The sequence below is a fragment of the Phytophthora sojae genome (genome assembly GCF_000149755.1).
Source record: "Phytophthora sojae unplaced genomic scaffold PHYSOscaffold_1, whole genome shotgun sequence".
Lineage (NCBI taxonomy): Eukaryota > Oomycota > Peronosporomycetes > Peronosporales > Peronosporaceae > Phytophthora > Phytophthora sojae.
The window spans coordinates 9,952,816-9,967,978 of NW_009258115.1; the positions used below are offsets into that span (position 1 = coordinate 9,952,816).

General features: G+C 48.7%; 9 protein-coding genes across 9 annotated transcripts; 5 read left to right on the forward strand and 4 right to left on the reverse strand.

Moving 5' to 3' along the window:
* Positions 1-186: 186 nt before the first annotated feature.
* On the forward strand, positions 187-639 carry PHYSODRAFT_467881 (hypothetical protein; the record flags this gene model as incomplete). The annotated part of the gene is made up of 3 exons (XM_009518555.1): positions 187-238; positions 337-549; positions 599-639. 3 exons carry the CDS (start codon positions 187-189, stop codon positions 637-639), a joined length of 306 nt encoding a protein of 101 aa, XP_009516850.1.
* A 670-nt stretch (positions 640-1,309) lies between these two features.
* On the reverse strand, positions 1,310-1,522 carry PHYSODRAFT_471689 (hypothetical protein; the record flags this gene model as incomplete). Its single annotated transcript, XM_009518556.1, has 1 exon — positions 1,310-1,522. The coding sequence occupies one exon, from the start codon at positions 1,520-1,522 to the stop codon at positions 1,310-1,312; it is 213 nt and encodes a 70-aa protein (XP_009516851.1).
* Positions 1,523-1,595: 73 nt separating this feature from the next.
* Positions 1,596-2,932, reverse strand: PHYSODRAFT_467163 (crn2-like protein; the record flags this gene model as incomplete). Its single annotated transcript, XM_009518557.1, is given in 2 exon segments — positions 1,596-2,105; positions 2,117-2,932. The coding sequence occupies 2 exon segments, from the start codon at positions 2,930-2,932 to the stop codon at positions 1,596-1,598; spliced, it is 1,326 nt and encodes a 441-aa protein (XP_009516852.1).
* Positions 2,933-3,357: 425 nt separating this feature from the next.
* Positions 3,358-5,278, forward strand: PHYSODRAFT_469271 (hypothetical protein; the record flags this gene model as incomplete). Its single annotated transcript, XM_009518558.1, has 5 exons — positions 3,358-3,418; positions 3,501-3,592; positions 4,079-4,216; positions 4,486-4,806; positions 5,180-5,278. Coding segments are annotated over 5 exons (711 nt in total), but the record flags the coding sequence as incomplete, so codon positions are not given.
* Positions 5,279-5,335: 57 nt separating this feature from the next.
* PHYSODRAFT_472578 (hypothetical protein) lies at positions 5,336-6,253 on the forward strand (the record flags this gene model as incomplete). The annotated part of the gene is made up of 3 exons (XM_009518559.1): positions 5,336-5,566; positions 5,612-5,961; positions 6,040-6,253. 3 exons carry the CDS (start codon positions 5,336-5,338, stop codon positions 6,251-6,253), a joined length of 795 nt encoding a protein of 264 aa, XP_009516854.1.
* Positions 6,254-6,318: 65 nt separating this feature from the next.
* Positions 6,319-7,532, reverse strand: PHYSODRAFT_469828 (hypothetical protein; the record flags this gene model as incomplete). Its single annotated transcript, XM_009518560.1, has 5 exons — positions 6,319-6,537; positions 6,616-6,675; positions 6,752-6,787; positions 6,860-7,138; positions 7,224-7,532. 5 exons carry the CDS (start codon positions 7,530-7,532, stop codon positions 6,319-6,321), a joined length of 903 nt encoding a protein of 300 aa, XP_009516855.1.
* Positions 7,533-8,197: 665 nt separating this feature from the next.
* PHYSODRAFT_284483 (hypothetical protein) lies at positions 8,198-8,470 on the reverse strand (the record flags this gene model as incomplete). Its single annotated transcript, XM_009518561.1, has 1 exon — positions 8,198-8,470. One exon carries the CDS (start codon positions 8,468-8,470, stop codon positions 8,198-8,200), a length of 273 nt encoding a protein of 90 aa, XP_009516856.1.
* A 4,027-nt stretch (positions 8,471-12,497) lies between these two features.
* Positions 12,498-13,142, forward strand: PHYSODRAFT_323092 (hypothetical protein; the record flags this gene model as incomplete). The annotated part of the gene is made up of 2 exons (XM_009518562.1): positions 12,498-12,502; positions 12,896-13,142. 2 exons carry the CDS (start codon positions 12,498-12,500, stop codon positions 13,140-13,142), a joined length of 252 nt encoding a protein of 83 aa, XP_009516857.1.
* A 213-nt stretch (positions 13,143-13,355) lies between these two features.
* PHYSODRAFT_471755 (hypothetical protein) lies at positions 13,356-14,969 on the forward strand (the record flags this gene model as incomplete). Its single annotated transcript, XM_009518563.1, has 1 exon — positions 13,356-14,969. A coding segment is annotated over one exon (1,614 nt), but the record flags the coding sequence as incomplete, so codon positions are not given.
* Between the last annotated feature and the right edge of the window lie 194 nt (positions 14,970-15,163).

Genomic DNA, 15,163 nt, shown 5'->3' on the forward strand with positions numbered 1-15,163 from the left:
CTTTCGATATTTACGAGCTCGCACTGATTCTTTTTATGGTTTTTAACCCTTTCAGCGCTGACGAAAACCATTTCACACTTAGGACATTGATACTTAGCCTGAAGCATATCGATGTTCTTGATGTAAAGAGCATGATTCTCGAACGATAAAATATCCATAGTCTCATACCCCTTGTCAGATCTACGAATGCATTCTACATTTCCAGAAACTACATCCATCTTATATACGTTAATACCAAGTTGAAAGCAGTCTTCAACCTCATCGAGTTGTAGTAGGTCAATGGGCTTGAAACTCCTAAACAGGCTCAACGAATATTTAACCCCCTTGAAAGAACAGTAGCGCTTGAATGCCTCCTTCACCTGAGCCTGAATTCTTCGAGGATCCTTCTTAGGGCTCTGGAATGTATGCCAGGCGATACAGTGGAAGACGCACTTGTTGTTGGTCTTGGGGAAGTTGATCACATGCTTGTTTTCGCGAATAATCTTAGGGATGACAGCTTCGCTGTCCCCGAGAGCATGGTCGCGATGGTAGATGAAAATCTTGAATGCAGTGATCGCCTTTAGCTTATACCCAGAGCTGGGATAGTTCAGTTTGTCAGCCAACTCCATAGAACGGATTTCCGAAATCACCTTCTTTTGAATATCAGCCTTGCTATTGATAGCGATAGGATTATTGAATACATGAGTATTAGCGAGATTTGGGTAGAAGTAGCGAGTGTCGTCAGGATCGGTCTTGCTTACAAGTTCGTACCCGAGAGCAATATTTACCTTAACCGCACTCGTTTGTGTGGAAAGAACGTTCTCGAGCTTGTTGTAGAAATCAGATGGCTCGACACCCTCATATAGGTGCGATTCCATGTGATTACCATTGTAAAAGCGGTACTTAGGATCAGCCTTGTAGTCGGGCGACAAGTGTTTTTCAAGGGTTTCAATCGAAACACTGTACTGCTTAGATACCAATCTCTTGTTGATTGGACGCGAAACGTTGCTAACATAAGCCATCTTGCCCGTTCTACCACGCACCTTAACACGGTAGCTACTACCCCATTTGATAGGTTGAATATTTAATCTCTTTAATCCTCCGAGTTCGTATGCAAACATGTTGCCTATATATGCTTGACTATATTATTCTCCGTAGATATGACTTTATAATTATTTGACCTTGTATCAGGATCGACTTTATATCTTAGTCATTTACAATATATTCTGAAATTAATTAATTCAAATATTTGGCTTATACCTTTTTGGAGGTTTTAAGCCATTGTCTTTGACTATATTGGGATTGACTTTTTATTTGAGAAAAAAATTAATTAATTAAGTTCGGTTTCGTTGTTAGGTTCGACTTCACCGTCAATAAGTTCGGTTTTGGGTTTACGCTTGCGAGCTCGAATCTGGTCTCTATTCTTGTCATCGTAGTCTTTTTGATAAGATAAACGGGCTTCGCGTGTGCGCTGGTAGTAGCGCTTCTGCGCTGCTTTGATACGTTCCTTGCTAGCTTGGTATTGCTCAGGAGAGTACGTCATCGTTGTATATTAGTAACTTTATATTTATCAGGATCAATAAAAAACAATGTATTAATGCTGCATCAAACAAGAATCAGCTGAAATAACTAAACGTGGGAATAGATCGAGTGACCTGCCGAGCCACAGCACGCGCCATCTCAATGTCGGGACCTAACATACTGGCGATGTCATAGTATCGTTCGATGCTCTCACGAATCCCGCCATTGTCACCACCCTCTCCGATAGGTGGTAACGCCTTTCTCAGCTTCAATCTCTTCACGGGACTTTGGAAATACGGGAGCTTGATCTCGGTGGTATCAGTATCAGCGGGTGCAGTCGGTGGCTGCACCAGTAGCGCTCTAATTACCTCGAAGGCTTCACCTGGCTTGTTGATCGCCGCTTTGTGGATACGGGCAGAACTGTTTATCTTCTCGGCCACCCAGAAGAATATCCACTCTCCTTTCAAATCAGTAAGGAGCGCCATTACTGGGTCGTCAACGAGCAGATCCAAAGCGATCAGCTCCGACAATGCCTGGAAGTCGTTGCTTGCCTTAACGTCTCTCTTCACTTCGATCAGCATCTTCACACCAGGCAGGTACTGCACCTCGGTCGAACAAGATCACTCAGTATGAGGAGATCTGTACGTCCAGCGAGCTCAATTTCGCGACCAGGAACTTTAACTGTGAGGATGTTTGTGCCTCTTTCCACGCCAATCACGCAAAGTTGCTTCTCCTTGAGCACAGTGCCAATGTTGTGTTCCACGTATCGGCGATATCGTTTGCGCTGCTGCTCCTCAGTGAGTACGACCTCTTCGCCGTTCTCAATAATCACTCGTTTCCACTCGTATGGGTCAACTGAAGAACCCTCTCCAGCATCGAATGGAACTGTGCGCACAAATTCCACCCGAATATCCAAGTCGTTCAGAAGCTGCCTGCCCTGGGTCGAGGTTACCTCCGAGTGGACATATTTGCGTTTCCCCAGCACAGTCTGCTCGTACATCTTGTCAACCTTTTCGACGAGTTGATCCATCTTGGAAGTCTCGCTCGCTGAACCAAATGCACCCTCCGGAACCACCACCAGCACGTGGATTTGTCTCGACTTTGGAGCGCGCCCTTTCCGTTTGGTCATATTGTTAGCTGTCAACACGTCCTCAATTGTCCACGTAGCCTTCATCTTCTCGCCATCGATCAACGCTTGAATGTCCTCATGAACCTTTCCGTCCTCCAGATCCAGCGCAGCTTGGTCGTCGTCTGGCAGCCACGCGCCGCCCTCCGTCTTCGCCAGGAAGAGCTGCAGCTTGCTCGCCGCGAAGTCATACTTCTGATCCTCCGCGATCGCCTTCTTCAAGTGACCCACCGACTTGTTCGCGTCGATGTCCACAGGGAACGCGCTTCCCGCCACGCCAACGACCGCACAGAAGAGAGTCACCATCTCTCTTCGAGCCGGCAGATTCTAGAATGAGGAAGAAGAAAGGGAGAATTTCTGGCGTACTTAAGCGGACATGAAGGTGTGTGACATAGATTTTCAACCAATGATGAGACGCCACGTCGCGCTGGTCTGAACTAATCCTTGAGGTAAAAATCTGCCGGCGTAATGTTCTATTGCTTTTATCAATACAGTTTGAACGTTGTCGGTCGAAACGCCCTAAGATCCAAAAGACGTGGCTCTCACTATAAGGTGGTCGAGAGGTTGCGTCGTTGAAATCGCTGCTGTCCCGAAAGAAGGTTTCAGGAATGTTCTCGGTGGTAAATTACTGCCGGCGTAATGTTCAAAGTATTACTACTATTAGGTATGAAAGTGAAATCCTTGGGTATGGACCGTCCATTTGGACTCGTCATTCGTGATTCTACAACACCATGGAGGCGAGGAGCTTGGACGAGCTGCTGTTGCGTCGATGGGATCTCGCAGAGTCTACAGGTGCGTGGGGTGGATGATATCAGAGACACAACGAAGACAGGAAGGGGCTTATTATACTTCGTGTGGGAGGGGGCACGTGTAGGCGTCATGCGTACTGACGTGAACGACACAATTCGTCGTCGGATCCCGGGGAACTTGGGACTCGTCGTTCAGTTCAATCCAAGCCATCTCAAGGTGAGAGAAACTTCAGTGGCCGGCCTGGGAATGAGTTTAAATTCCACATTCCCATTTATTTATTTATTATGTTTTTTTTTAGAGCAAACGACCCGTCGACAAACAGCTTCTGGCCCCACAAACCCACGCGAACACGGATAAACCAAAACCCGGAGGATTCAACTTCACGAAGGCCAAGTAAGAGTTGGACCGAAGCACCTACCTACTGTACGTCGGATATTGCAATTCTGTGACTGATTCTTCGTTTCGGTGGCCAGAACACCCGAGTTCCTCGGTGGTTTGACGTTCAGTACGGACGATGAGGAGCGGGTCCCAGTTGTGCACCCCATCGAGGTAGAAGAGGAAAATGGTGGCAGTAGAACTGTACCGGATCACTTTGTTCTCGTCAACGTAGCCCCATTGGTACGGATTTGTACTGCATTTCTTGAGCTGCGTGAGATAGCAGCAATCTCACAAGCTGGATTTATTATGGATACTCTTGAACAGGTGCGAGGCCACTTGCTGTTCGTGCTCGACATGAACCTCCTCAAACCGCAGAAAATGTCGGAGAAGTTTTTACTGTACGCATTGAGCATCTCACAGGCGATGCAAAACGAGACTTTCGCACTCGGTACGTCAACAATCGTAGATCAACCAACGCTACTACAAAAAGTTATGCTCATGGTTAAAAGCAATGGGTTAATGGGGATTCTGCAGGGTTCAACAGTGCTGGAGCGTGGTCATCTGTCAACCACTTCCATTTGCAAGGCTTCTTCTTCCCTCAAGTCGAGGAAGGGGTGAGTACGACGTTCCCTGTTGCAGCTCAGCCTCGTGAAGAGAGATTCCGCGCTCATGGAGCGATCGTGAACGTCATCCCTACGTGGAAAACAACTTGCTTCGTCATTGAACCCGAGCACGCAGGCGCTGATGCAACGTCAGTCGTCAAAACCGCTTGGGCTCTGCTCGCACTCCTCCAAGCACGAGGAATCCCGCACAACCTCCTGGTTGTAAGTAACGTGGTGTTCGTTTTCCCACGCAAGGAGCAACGTGAGAATGGAGTCGGATTGTTCTCTGATGACTCGTCCACCGATGGGAGCGTTGTACACGCTGGCCGCCTGCGCGTAGCTGTCGCTGAGCTCTCCGGACTCGTCATTGCTGGAGACCAGGTGGCGCACGACAGCCTCACGGAGGAAATGTTCGACACTATCTTGCAAAACGAAGTTTCTCTTCCCTCGGTGAGTATTTGACCTCCTCTTCAACCTAGATACACATAACTAACGTTGGCGTGGGTGTAATCTGTACTGTAGAGCGAAGAAGCCGAGCTTGTGGAGGAGTGGAAAGCGCGCTTGCACTAATTGTGGTGCACACGTCCTCTCACCAAGGACCAATCCGGTAGGTACATTTCAATAACACGTTGCCAACCTCCTGGCCGCAGTGCATTGTACATTTATTTTTGGTTAGGCCACGAGTTGATGATGGCAGTGCCAAATCGGACTGCCCATTAGAATAGAAAACTGCTCGACAGACTGAGGTGTGCTTTAACGCCGGGCGCTCATGGGCTCCGGCTGCAGCTCTTTCGGTGGTGGCGATGTGCCGTTCGACCCCAAGGTCATCTCCGTCAAGCACTTCGAGATCCACCGAATTGTAGGTCAAGGCGGCTTCGGTAAAGTGAACGCGGTCATCCGTAAGAAGTCGACTCCGACCAAGTGGCTGGCCATGAAGACGCTGTCGAAGGCCACGGTGATCAACCGAAACTCCGTCGGCATGATCTGGAACGAGCGCAATCTACTCACCCAAGTCCATAGCCCCCTGATCGTACGGATGCACCACACGTTTCAGGACCCGTACAACTGCTACGTCGTTATGGATCTGCTGCTCGGTGGAGATCTCAAGTTTCACCTTGGATTCACCCGCAAAGACGGTTTTCTAGAGCGAGAAGCCAAGTTCTATACGGCTGGAGTCCTGCTCTCTCTGGAATATCTGCACAGCCTCAGAGTACTGCATCGAGACGTAAAGCCCGAGAACGTCATCCTCGACGAGAAAGGGTACCCTCGACTCACAGACCTTGGAATCTCAGTGCAGACGCCCAATCTACGATTCCAGAGTCGTAGCGGGACTATGGCGTACATGGCACCAGAAATTTTTAGGGGCTCGACGAAGCACGGAACCCCTTCGGATTTCTTTAGTTTGGGGGTGTTGACGTACGAATTGCTGCTAGGACGGAAACCGTGGAACGGAGGCGTGCGATCGCACCTGGAAAGGTGCCCGGACGTGATGAAGGAGTTTACAGACAGCGCGTACGACAAGTACTACCCAATAGAACTCCTCGACTCCACAACTGGTGTTAACCAGAAGCTTTCGCAGTCGTGTCGCTCGTTTCTAAGAGGATTGTTGCATCCGATGGAGTCTCAGCGCTTAGGGGCAGGCCCTGATGGAATTATCGAGATCAAGAAGCACGAATGGCTTAGGACGTTCGACTGGGATGGATATCTGGCACATACACTGACGCCGCCGTTTGTGCCTGTTGTGGACGAGAAGAAAGCCAATTGTGACACTGCGGCCCAGGATTTCGACGACGTCCTCAGTGTGAACTCGCGTCCGGAGCGAATTTCAGCTGAAGATCAGGAAAAGTTCGTAGGGTTTGAGTACAACGTCGACGCGACAAATCCAATCACGATATAAAACTTCAAAACCTTGTTGGTCGACCTGCTCTAGTTTGCTTCCGGGGACTGTCTGCTGTCTCCACTCTAAACTTTCTGGCGAAGGTTTGTGAGCTCCTGATCAATGCCTTCGAGAGCCTCTAAGCCTCTGGAACGGATAGGGACGAAGCGGTCGTTCGCGACAATCATAGGATTATCACAAGTCGGAATGTCCGGATTGACTCGGATCAGCGTCGCCTGTGGGCGCCCACACGCTTCAATCACGTCAGCTACAACCATTTCGGTCTCTCGTCGCACGGACGGCACCTATGAATGAACGCGTAGGGGCGGCATTAGAGTACTGATTGAGGTACCGCACAGCTTAGTATCAACTAAGGTGCTTACCCGCGTTCCACAGCCAATCTCTAGAACAACCAAATTAAGAGCCGGGTCTTCTTGTAGCATCTGCGACGACAGCGAGTACAACTCTAAATTAATACGAGCAGCTAGGCTACAGAAACCATATTTATCTGAGCCTTACCACCTCCATCACCGATTCCCACGCAATGTAGCCGTTCTGTGAACGTCAAAAAGCAGTCAAAACACCTCTCATAACAACAGTAACACTGAGATACCCGCACACACAAACCTCTTCTGCCGTGTTCGCGATCCACTGTCTGTCGTGGAACATGAGCACGTTCGGGCGCCCTTTGCCTCCGCATTCCGGACACGTCGTGGCTTCAGCTCCAGGCGCCCTCATGGTCGCCAAATCCAGGTCAAAGCGGAACTCCGCACACAGCTTCCAGATCTTCTTGCACGGCTCCCTCGCACCCGTCTCGACATCCCCCGCACACTGCCACGTCTCGACACTTCCGTGCAGCTCGTACACCTCCTTGCTGTCGAAGTCGCGACGGAAGTGCGAGTCCACCTAAAAACCAGACACCCAGCCCACATTCAACAATTCAACCAACCCCCAACCACGCCCGCGTAGAATAAAACACCATTCTACCCACATTGGACGTGTAGACGAAGAACGGGTCGTTGGTCACGGAATCCGCCGTGACCCCGGCCGGTAAAGCTTCACACTGCTTCAGCCGGTCGAAAGCCGCTCGGAAACTTGAACGTTTCTCGTCTGCACTGCTGCCGCTGTTGGCGCTTCCCTTGACTCGAATGGCGTCTCTCCACTTGCGTAGAATCTGATACCCTCGGTGGTGCTTGGTGTCTCGGTACGAGTTGGTGCAGCTGCCCCAGAAGCCGTAGAAGATCTCCTCGTCCTGCTCCAGCATGTACGGGTCGCACAGGTCCTGGTACTCCACGTCCATCTTCTCGTAGGCCTCCACCTTGGCGATGTCTCTGCAGCACAGGTAAACAAAAAGTTACATTTTAGTTTACCACTGCTTGAAATAAATGGGGTTTTAGAGAGGTTTTGTACGCGTAGACATGTAGAGAGGAGTCAGCAGAGAAGCCCGCGCCGGTGGCGATCAAGAGGAAGTCGGCGGCGGCCACTGTTTCTGTGTGGAAGAGCAAAAGTTACGCGGGTTTTGGAGTTAGTTTACTGATTGTGTAAACTGTTTGCTACGGAGCGATTGCTAGCGTTCTGGAGCGAGTTGCGCCGCAAACCACTCTGCGCCGGGTAGAGGAGACAGAGATGGATGCGATGAGCCGCTGAGACGCACCTGCCGCCACGCGCCAGGCCTTCTGCGGGTCGCTCTCCATGGCCGATCGATGCGGCAGTGACGTCGGTTCAATGCACTGGACCAGAATGACTGTAGCAAAGTTACGCGAATTTTCACAAAAATAAAATGTGAAAAAGATAGAGTATTGTGGACAAAGTTAATGGGTATCTTCTGCTACCCTTACTGCAACTTGTCTGCACGCTACATCGTGATGTATTTGCCGTTGGGAGAGTGCTTCAAGCCTGCGTTCGCTTTCAGCTTGAGATACCACGTCCGTATGGCTGATTCCTTCGTGCCGGTCCCCTTAACTTTCAGCAGCTTTGTAGCGGTGTTCGCGTCGGCGCGTCGAATAAAATGTGGGATGATGTCTTCACAAAGGCGATACTTTTCTCGCTCTTGCTCAGGTGGTAAACTTCGCCCGCTCTCTCTTCATCGTCTGCAGTCTTGTCGACCCTCAGAAACCGGGGGCCGGACTGCTTGTTGTCGATCGCGCCTTGGACTTGGTTCTGGTGGGCGGTAGGGGCAGCTTGGGCGCTTGCGACGAGCATAGCTGCGATGGGTAGCACTAAGTGGTGGAAGCGCATGACCTCCTCTTACTTGTAGCTTGGATCTGGCGCCTCACCGCTGCACTGTAGAAGCACGATTGAGAAGTGTCTGCATTGACGCACAGCGGAGCCCATACTGATCGGCAGTAGCAAAGCTTACTTCAGTGCATCCGCCCGTTTCTGAGGATGTAACTTGAATTTTGTCGTCTGGGTCAAAGAACACTAATTGTCATCAGCGATGGTGTGGCAGCATTTTTGTATTGTATTGGCGAGATGAAATGCACCACCAAAATTTTCATTTGTCCATAATTTCAAAAGTACTTAACGTATAAAGGCAAGAAGACCAGCAATGAAAACAGCATAACATGCAGAATGTAGGTGCATGCACACGTGTTAGTATCCTACCTCTTAATTTTATCGGCATCATCGGGCGATTTCTCCTGCGGGAAAGACGTGCTTGTCTGATCTGCACACGACTTTTTTGCCATATTTCCTAAACGAAGATAATAAATCGAGAAAGCTAAACGTCAGGGTGAAGCTCGGCTTCTGGTTCATCAAACAAAGGTAGTTTCATGAGCGCCAACCGCGTAGGAAGTGTTCCAGACGCTGCTGATCTCGCCGGTTGTGGTGGCGTCGTCAAGCAATAATGTGCATAAAACGCGTTACAGAAAGTGCGCAATTATTTAGTACTACCGTGGTAAAATTTGTAAAAGAGCAATCAAATGGCACCATATGGCTCAGACATAGCCTCGATATTTTTGAGAAGGCACCCACTGGAGTCCCCGACTGAGCGGCATGCGACGCGGCGTTTTTCCCCGACTGATCCGACTGAGCCCCGACACCGCCCCGACTGAGAAAAAGAGCCGGAGCTCGAGCTATACATGGCTTCATGTATACTGGATAGTAAAATCGTGTGGGTCACACGAAAATCAACCCGACTCCGTCGTGTCACCCAGTCGGGAAAAGAAACCCGACTGAGACGCACCAGTCGGGCCAGTCGGGTTGCTAGACTGAGTCTGGTTGACTGGTCTGTTGCGTTTTCCTGGTCACGCTGAGTCGCTGCGGAGGTGGCGACGCAAAGGACTGCGGAAGTACCCGCACCTCGCACTACGCGGTCGTTAGTAATTTGTATGGACGAAGGCAAACTGGCAGCACTGCGGTGATCTCTGCAACGTGTCCATCAGGTCAAACTATAGCATTCGTATCATTAACTAGGACTACCTTACACCACGAGCATGTTCAATGGGTTATTTTGTCAAAACGTGATCACGTGCACACTAAGTAACTGCTAGCGGCAACAAATTTCTGTCGGGCCCGATCGGTTCGACCCGACCAAACCTAATCACGCTACGAAGTCTTCGCCGCGACGTGGTGGCGTGGAGCCCGTTGCGAGAGGCGCAGCTTGTGATGCCGTTGTTCATCGCTTCTCGTGCCTGCAGGCCTTGCCCACTCTGCCGCTCCCAGGCTGCGAATCTCCCCCGTTTGCGCACCTCTGCGATGTCCCTAGCCGACGTGTCGTTGGTGCTGGGTCGTTGCATGGCGTCCTTTGCATCTACAAACGTACACACATCGCATACAGCTTTCAATCAACATTACCATGACGCACGAAGCGATTATTCTGCTTCTCGGCAGAGCTGTTCTCTCGAGCTGTCCGGTTCTGAAATGGCAAGTGGTGGCCAACGGTATACAGGAGGGGTATACAAGTGGCGGATGATCTCTTACAACGGCACGAAATGATTCAAAAGTTGGGATGTGCCCAGTCGGGGAACGCAGGCACTTCCTTTTGAGAAACCGGCGGACAGTCAATTTTCATTTAGGTACAGTCACACTCTATAAATGACACCCAGTTCGCACGGGCTAAGACGCTGTTTCAGTTAAAGAATTGAGCAGATAAAGAAATGGTCACACTTCTAATGGCTACATTTTCACAATACAAGGGTTTTCTTTACCTGGTACCCCTCCCGCATTTTCGTACTCTTGTTTTGTTTCGTCTTCACACAATTAGAACTCAACCAATAACGGTAGGCGCGGTATTGTCTGTTCCTACTCCTTCTTCTCATTGGTATTAGCAGAATCGCATCCCCTCAGGTTGTACGTGAGTTTCAATACAGTGAGGTTATAGGAATATTTGTTGTCCCGATATCCTGCCACCATGCCTGCAGTTTTATCTTTTGCTTGGTATCTACTGCATAGCCCCTAGTTGTCTCGACACCATAATATGTTAGTTTTTTGTAAAATATATATGTACGCTGCGCTGATTGTAAAATACTGTGACTAGCTTATTAATCAGTATTTACAAGCTTGCCGTTACTGCAAACTCTTTGTTCCAACTTAGCATCCCAAATACAATTTCTCTCTTCGCTCGATTTCTTGTGGCGGGAGTAGTGGTAGCAACGGCATACGTGGGAGGAGGCAGGCAACTGATTGAGAAATATATATGAGTTTGGATCTATTACTACGGCGTCCATCTAGAGGGTTGAGGCGCCAACAATGGCGACCATTTAGAGAATAAAGAGGTTTTTGATTAGTTATAGAACACCAATAGTGAAATCCATATAATCCCGTTTGCAGTCGAGGAATCCTAACCAGATAGGGAACACATAGTCAGTTAGAGGGGTTCATTTAGGGAGGTGTCACTGTATATCCTATTCATTCGCTGCGACTACAAGTCAAAACATAGTTTACTTAAAAGGGGAAGCGCAGAGCTTTCCAACAAAACAAAGCTCACATCATTCTGATTATTTGATGCTGAGATACGCTCCGTCAAAGTTTGGTGGTGCATTTCATCTCGCCACTGTAATCCGATAACACGGATTGCGTGAGGTACAGGGTAGATAGGCTGATCAGATTGACTTTTACACTTCAGTACAGTAGCGAAATACCACGCACAACTTCAGTATGAATCCCTGAACTATCGAGCGGTTGACCCGACTGCATGTATTCTCATGCGCCAATCAGTCCGCTGCGTCAAAACTGACAGCAAGAATTACATATGTGATCTCCAGTGTGACAACGATCAAGTTCAAGCCCCACGCACAAAATGCATAAACAAATTGTGTTATACTTCTTCGTCGTGATACATGTACATGTATCCCATAACGTCACCGCCACCGCGTTCTTTTTCAAGCAAGCCGTGCTGTTTTCTCACCATGACACAATGTGAGCTGCCTTCATCGTCCATCATAAAGCATGAAGCTGTATCTGCAACGGGTACATTGCATGTAGTATTGAACACTAATCGAGACTAGTGGAACGTTCGTTCGTTCTCGCCACATGTGTTTCGATATCCTTGGTACGGATAACGACCAGAGGGGCTTTGCTACAAAGGATTGTCAGAGGCAATTTGGCTCAGAAGATTAAACTCGAAAGTGGAGACAAATTCAGTGTCCACTGATCTACACGTCGCGGATTCCTTTAAAAAAAATTCAAGTACGATGTTGTGGGTTTAGAACAGGGACATTTGCCGAACTGATGTTGGATACAAATACACTGAACTGGTGTATGTTTGACTGCAAGCGCTGGAGTAACTCAATCACAATGATCAGGTGTTGTATGCACGTCTACTTCCGGCCATTTTGAATATTTGCATTTGATTAACACGTAGTATTATTGTATTATACACAGGTTTTTTTTCAAGAATCGCCGCTACTGTACTTTCCGGTTATAGCGTGCCAAACAAGTTAACTATTTATATTACGCTTGAAAGCCTCCCTCATTGAGTCTCTGCAGATCACTGTGAACTTCGTTCGAGGCTTTTAGCGTTGGGCTACATGTTTCTCGCTGACGCAGCTCCAAGAGCTCTTCTGTGCCCACTGTGGCCAGGCACCATTGGCTAGATAGCGCGTCGGTGCTCTCAAAATTTGAGCCCCTACACTATCGCTATCCGCTTCAGTAGTGATTCGGAAGCTTTGTAGTGCTTGCTACCGTACATTGAGAGATGTTGTAAGTCTTATGAGACTTTTATCCTGCCTGTGAGTTGGCATGTGAGTTCTCCAGTTTTCGCCAGACTTTTCGGTCTTGAAGCGTTTGCAGAGCTTCAGAGGCACAATCTCACTCTTGATCGCAGATGGCGTACAATTCCCTTGTTTCCTGTTAGAGAGGAAAGCATACGGTTTTGCCCAGTATCCCAGCCTTTGGGCTCCATAGTTCCGAACAGTAAATTTTTTAGTAAATTTTTTTACTGTTCTGAACTATGGAGCCCAAAGGCTGGGATACTGGGCAAAACCGTAAAAGTTTTTACTGTTCTGAACTATGGAGCCCAAAGGCTGGGATACTGGGCAAAACCGTCTCTAACAGTAAATTTTTTACTGTTCTGAACTATGGAGCCCAAAGGCTGGGATAGGTTTTTCGGCTCTCCCATTTAAATACGAACACAACGAGCCCCCCGCGAGCAGCGCTCGTTACGGATCCCCCTTATTGGGCAAAAAGTAGGAGGAGGCCCCCACCGCCGCGTGCCGCCCGCAGACGTCGCCAAGAAACCCGAGTGCTACTCCGCCGTCCCGTGCAGGAGAAGGCGGAGCAGCAGCAGCAGCGCCAGCGCGAGCACAAGGAGTACGAGCAGCCGCCCGCAGTGCGAGGCCACCACCGAGAGCTACCTGCAGTAGGAGGAGGCCGCCTCCGCCGCGTGCTGCCCGCAGACGTCGCCAAGAGAATCGCGAGCATTTTAACGCGTCGTGCAGGAGAAGACACGAAGAACGGTGGTGGGTGGTAACACAGTGCTCGTTGTTATGGTTCGACCACCTGTTGCAGTTCGTGAGGCGGTTCAAGCCTATCAACCCTCTGCGGGCTACACGCTACTGTCACGGAGAAGTCATTCATTTTTGAGTGGGGTGTACGCGTAGAGTATATCGACAATGATGAAGTGAAAACTGGCTGGGTATGTCTTGCCGACGAGGCGTGTCGACAGGCAGGTGTGAAGTTGGTGTTGTCACGAGCAAGAACATCTAGAGCAACAGAGCATTTACGAAAGGTGCATCGAATCTCGTCGAAGAAAACTGCGGCTGCAGTTGAAGGAAAACGAAAGCGAGATGAAACGGTTGAACGGCTGCTCTTGTCGAATTTGTATCGAACAAGCCCTCAACGCCTTCATTTGCTGCTGGAAACCCTTCGCATCGTGAACAATAACTTGCCTTTCTGTAGCGGCGAGTACGAAGAATCCCGAGTAATCCGGCAGGTGGTGGTGAGAGAAGAGATGCAGACTACGATAAATGCAGAGCCAATTGCGAAGGCAATTGTCGAGCTCTACAGCTCGACCAAAGCGGAGTTACTTGACTTCTTAGAATGTAATCGCTCCGATTGCGCGAATTTTGTGATCATGACAGACTTTTGGACTTGTCGTACAACTCATGGGAAATATTTAGGGTTGCGGCTTTATCTCGTGGATGAGTTTTGGCAAATGCGATCGGTGATGCTTGGAACGCGAAAATTTAGCCCATCGTATGGAGATCGCGACGTTGGAATTCAAGGTCCATTTTCGATTGTGGCTGGAAAAAATTCTGGAGGATTTCAGACTACGGAAAGATTTTTTTTTGCTGCCACGAGCGACGCTGGGCCTGATGTCAAAAACTTGCTGGTCAACAAATTGAAATACAGGTGGGAATGGTGTGTTGCGCACATGGCCCATGCAGCGACAAAGGAAGCATGTGGAATGAGAAATGATGCAAGTAAGTCGCTGAATCCGGGCATGACTAAGTTGATTTCACGGATTAAGAAGACTATTTACCAGGTTCGCACCGTGGAAACTACTGGCAATTTATTTCAAGAGCTGTGTAGAACACAAACTGAAACTGGAACAACCCAACCTTTTGATTACAATCCAGCCCGATTTTTGAGTCTGACGACAGCAATTAGAAGGATTCTGGATAAATGGACTGCGATAGTTGCCTGGTATGATGAAAGGGCACGAAAAGCACTTCGCGAAAGCCAAGTTCCCCCTACTTTTCCACTACAAGACGATCAGCTAGATTTGGTTCATCTACTCTCATTGCTACGGCCGATTGCGGGTGTTAAGCGTATGTGTCAAGCTGAAGAACCAAACCAAGTAAATGTGCTGCATGCACTTTATTTGATAAGGTTTAACACGCTTGATCTAGACAAGCCTCTCAAACACTACATGTCGACCAAAGAAAACCCGAAGTTTATTGCCAAAAATGAGTTGACGGACCTGGCTCAATTTACTCGAGAACGCCTTCGAAAGGCGCTCGATTCACGATTTTTTTCGAGATATTACAAGACGAGTGAGACTCAATCAGCTGCATTTGTGTTTGAGATGCAATCTCGGCTTCACCCGACATACAAAAGGCCTGATAAATCCTTAAACCGTGTGGTAAAGCTATGCTGTATCGACAATGGTCACCGCGCGAGAGACGCAGAGGTTCGATTGGAGTATGTCAGCGAAAAAATTAAAGAAAAGTTTCGGGAAATTTTGACAGCAGTAGCCGAGAACCGTACTATTTTTGAGTATGCAAGTTCTAATTTCGCATCGCGCCCGAGATCGGACTTTCTGGAAGATAGAAGCAGAGTTTTCGTGTACAAGTAGGCATACTGAAACTCAGGACCTACCAAGATCGCGAGTTGATGATGAATTGAATCGGTGGAATTTTGATGAAACTCCAATTGGAGTCAAAGCGGACGGCGAAGAAGAAAGTGTTTTGGAATTTTGGCGTTGGATGGAGCAAGAAAAAAAATATCAGATACTACCACGAGCAGCAAAATTATTGTTCGCAGTTCCTA